The sequence below is a fragment of the Sinocyclocheilus anshuiensis genome, unplaced genomic scaffold (genome assembly GCF_001515605.1).
Source record: "Sinocyclocheilus anshuiensis isolate Anshui unplaced genomic scaffold, SAMN03320099.WGS_v1.1 scaffold385, whole genome shotgun sequence".
NCBI classification, from domain to species: Eukaryota; Metazoa; Chordata; class Actinopteri; order Cypriniformes; family Cyprinidae; genus Sinocyclocheilus; species Sinocyclocheilus anshuiensis.
Window position 1 is genome coordinate 1,856,019 of NW_015539876.1, and position 4,022 is coordinate 1,860,040.

Below are 4,022 nucleotides of genomic sequence, written 5' to 3' on the forward strand. Positions count from 1 at the left end.
GTTCACAGTTTAAGTTTACAATTGTAACATACAATGTCATAACATTTTGATCTGAACAAAATAATTACATCTGCTTAATATCAATGAAAAATAAAGTGCTTGCAGGATTTCTAAAGAAAACTATTTTAAAACACTAAAATAAATGCATGTTAAACATTCCCAGAACCTTTCCACTTGGATCCCACAGGTTTGTCAGTTTGTATTTATGCTCAGCGTGGAATCGCCGAGACAGCGACGCGAGCACCGCCCCAACTGCACAAAACGCCCCCACCACGAGAGAAAGCTGCAGCTGCGCGGCGACCCTACCGCCTGCTATGGGAAGCCAAACAACCCAAATGTGGGACGAAACAGCGTGGTATTAAAGTGTTCGCGCCGCGCTGACCTGTCATAGGCGCGGCTCAATGGACCGAGCTGCGCAACCGACTCGACAGCGCAGAGATGACGTGTTTACTAGCGCCACCGAACTGACAGCGCGGCACTGATCAGTTACAACAGCGCAGCGCGAACATTACTCTTCTTCTTCTTCTTCATGTTTTATGGCGGGTGGCATCCAACGTTAAGGTGCATTACCGCCACCTACTATGCGAACATTACTCTCCGCAGAAGTTCGTCCCGGGCGGCGGGAGTGCAGGTCTCTAGTCCACAGCCTTTCTTGTCTGGTAAAAGTATTTCTAATTAAATGTAGCAACATACTGACTGGTAGAATTGTTCTTAAAGCAAGTTCATGACCCTATTACGTACCATCCTCCAATCTTAATCTGAAAAATGTTTTGTAATCTGTTAGAGAGTCAACTTTTTCCTGAAGATGAAGAATCTTCTGCTTTTTTAGTTCATAGTCAAGTAATTATTAATTCAGGTATTAGTACATGCTAATTCATGTACTGTTATTGTAAAGTGTTACCGGTAGCATGTGCTAGTTTAGGGTCAAGAAATGAATAGTTGTATTCAGCAAGGACATATCAAATTTATCAAAAGTAAACAGTAACGACATTCAAATAAATACTGTTTTTTGAACTTTCTGTTTAACAAAGAATCCTTAAATACAGTCGACACAGATTCCACACAAATACAGCACAACTGTTTTCAACATTGATAACAGAATGATTTCTGAAGGATTATGTGACACTGAAGACTGGAGGTCTGATAATGGTTGACGAAAATTTTGCTTTGTCATTGCAAGAATAAATTACATTGTAAATTAAATAGAAAACTGTTATTTTAAATTGTAATAACATTTCACAATATTAATGTTTTTACTTATGGTAGTGTCGTGTGTATATGTACTATTAAAATCAACATTATTAAAACTGTACAGTTTTATAATATAAACTAAACATTTTTTATAATTTTACTGTTTTTTTTTAATTGCTTATATAATGCACTTCCGAATTTGAGACCTGTGCTACAAAGACTTTCCTCCCTCAGAGTTTGTACTTTAGCACCGCCTACGCTCAATTCAGTTCTTCCCTGTCTTCAAACCTGAAGATCATCTTCTTGTTCAGCATGACCTTCAGATACTTTGTGATTCACTGCTTGTTTTTTGGGAAGCACAGTCCTGTCCTTGAGCATCCTGACTGTGTGGGTCACAGAAAATACAAAAAACTCCTTTAAGATGGGACGTACCTAACAAATGTAATAATCCTGGTCTCTTTGCTCAGACAAACCACAAACTGAATAAAATCTGCGACAGTTCAGAAGAGTGAAATATGATCACCAGAGATGATAGTTTCTGTGTGAAGTTCAGTGACCATTTATTTTCTCTCTATGTTGGCTTTGCTTTACATTTGTTTGATTCTAAGAAGTGATACAGAGCAATTGTACAGAATTTAATATTTTCTAACTTTTATATGTCTGAAGGTTAACATAGACCACAGGACCAGAGAGGAGACCAAACAGAGGCTTCTGGAACCAACTCCCAACAGTCTCGGTGAAGTCCAAGCTAAAGTGTACAGCCTCATGGAGAAAGACTCCTATCCTCGGTTTATAAGATCAAAGATCTATCAGGACTTACTGAACAGGACACAGATATACTGTCAGAGGAAATCTGTTTAAAAGTGAATGTCTATTTGCTTGCCTGGTTAGAGGATATTGAGATAATAAAGCAGACTTTAATTGTAATGTATAGCACAGTCTGTGTGTTTACAAAATAATTAGATGAGAATAATCAAATAAAAAAGTTCAAAAGTCGAAAAGTCGAACTAGTTCCTTGCTAGTTTGTGCATCTAAACTTAAACATGACCCTGTACTGTGCTTCTTTGCCCAGTTCTATTTGTAACGTGGCTATATTCTCTCCCTTCAATTGTGATAGAATGGTCGATGTTTCTTCTGAATGCTGGCAAGCATGTAATGTAAATCAGTCTCTACATGGGTAATATGTAAGAGTAGAGTATGATAATTTATTTTTCTTATCTTCAATGTAACTTGTGTACACATTAACACTGATATGTTTCGATAAAACAACTAAAGACATGCCTGCTGTGTTACTGCATGCAGTCTCTGACTTCGAACATCTCAATGATTATTTTTCCTTCAAATCTAAATCTAAAAATACTTCAATCCCACACACATACGCACACTGAATATATTTTTTCTCTGAATAAGTGATATTTTTAATGTAGCGTTTATGTTTATTTTGTTATTTATTAATTTATTTAAGCTTATTCTTTCACATGTTGATGTTCTGATGGTTTACAATGACATGTTCTTGTGATGATATTAGATCAAGTAAAGCATGTCACTTCGAACAGTGTTGGTTTGTGTTTTTTTTTGGGGGGGGGGGGGGGGGGCTCCTAGTGTCTCCTCGTCTCCAAGTGTCTCCTGTTCCTCCTAGTTCCCGGATCGCTGAGGTGTGTGCTCCTCCTGTGTGCATTCCAGCTCCTGTAAAGCCAAAGACTCTGATTACTCCACTCATCATATCCTTTGAACTGTTCTACGAACTATTCACTCACCATCACATCATCTGGACCCTACATCCGTACTCTCTGTGACCAAATAAAACTGTTTATAAATACTAACCTGTTGCGTCAGACCTCTTCCGTTACAGTTTGTAAGAAACAAATCCATCATTAAGGCATTTTACCTGTAAACCATTGCTTCTGGCTAAAATACGAGTCCATAATCCATACACTCTAAAAAATGCTGGGTTAAATATAACCCAGCGCTGGATTAAAAAGGGACAAACCCAGCTATTGGGTTGTTTTGACCCAGCGGTTGCATGGGTTCAAAACAACCCAATTGCTGGGTTTGTCCCTTTTTAACCCAGTGCTGGGTTATATTTAATCCAGCATTTTTTATAGTGTAATAAAACCCTGTTTCCTCTCACATCAAAATCTACTGACATATTGGTTTAAACAAGACGACTTTTTCACTGGAGAAAGCAATAGAAAGAGGACTTGAAGAAATTAAACTTCCTAATGAATTTGTTTATTACAAACACAGCTTTTTGCTTCACAAGGTGTTAATTGATGGATTGGAGTCATGTCAGTTACTTGTGGATTATTATGATGCTTTTATCTGCTGTTTGGACTCTACTTCTGGTGGCACCCATTTACTGCAGAGGATCCATTGGTAATCAAGTGGTGTAATCCTACATTTCTCCAAATCTGTTACGATAATACGGCCTATGGGTGAGTACATTTTCAGCAAATTTCCATTTTTGGGTGAAAGTTTAAATTGAGTAGCCTACTTAAATTACTGAGGTAATTTGTAAGATACTCAAGAATAGAAATCCATTCAGAAATTAAACATACATGTTCTTTCTTTTTACAGTGACACATAACAAAATACTCCAGAATAATTATGTACAAATTACCACAGACAGACTGCAAATGTTATAATATCCCTTCAGCACACAGATGTGATGCCCTTGGCTCATTTGTTTTCTTTCAAGGACTATAGCCCAGTTGGAATAATTAGATCTTCCACCCCTTCAGATCAGTGCTCCCTGAACACAGTTTAAGACAGAGAGAACATCTGCCAGCCTGGGGCAAAGTCCTCCCTGGAGGCATCGCAAATAGATTCAC

The 4,022-nt window shown here is 37.9% G+C and overlaps 1 protein-coding gene across 1 annotated transcript in view; it reads left to right on the top strand.

Moving 5' to 3' along the window:
* Window positions 1-2,185, top strand: part of LOC107685318 (regulator of G-protein signaling 8) — a 17,657-nt gene extending 15,472 nt beyond the window's left edge. The window contains exon 6 of the mRNA XM_016481873.1: window positions 1,858-2,185. Within this exon, the coding sequence (XP_016337359.1) occupies window positions 1,858-2,052 (195 nt within the window). The 3' untranslated portion in view covers window positions 2,053-2,185. The remainder of the gene's footprint in view (window positions 1-1,857) is intronic.
* Window positions 2,186-4,022: the final 1,837 nt, after the last annotated feature.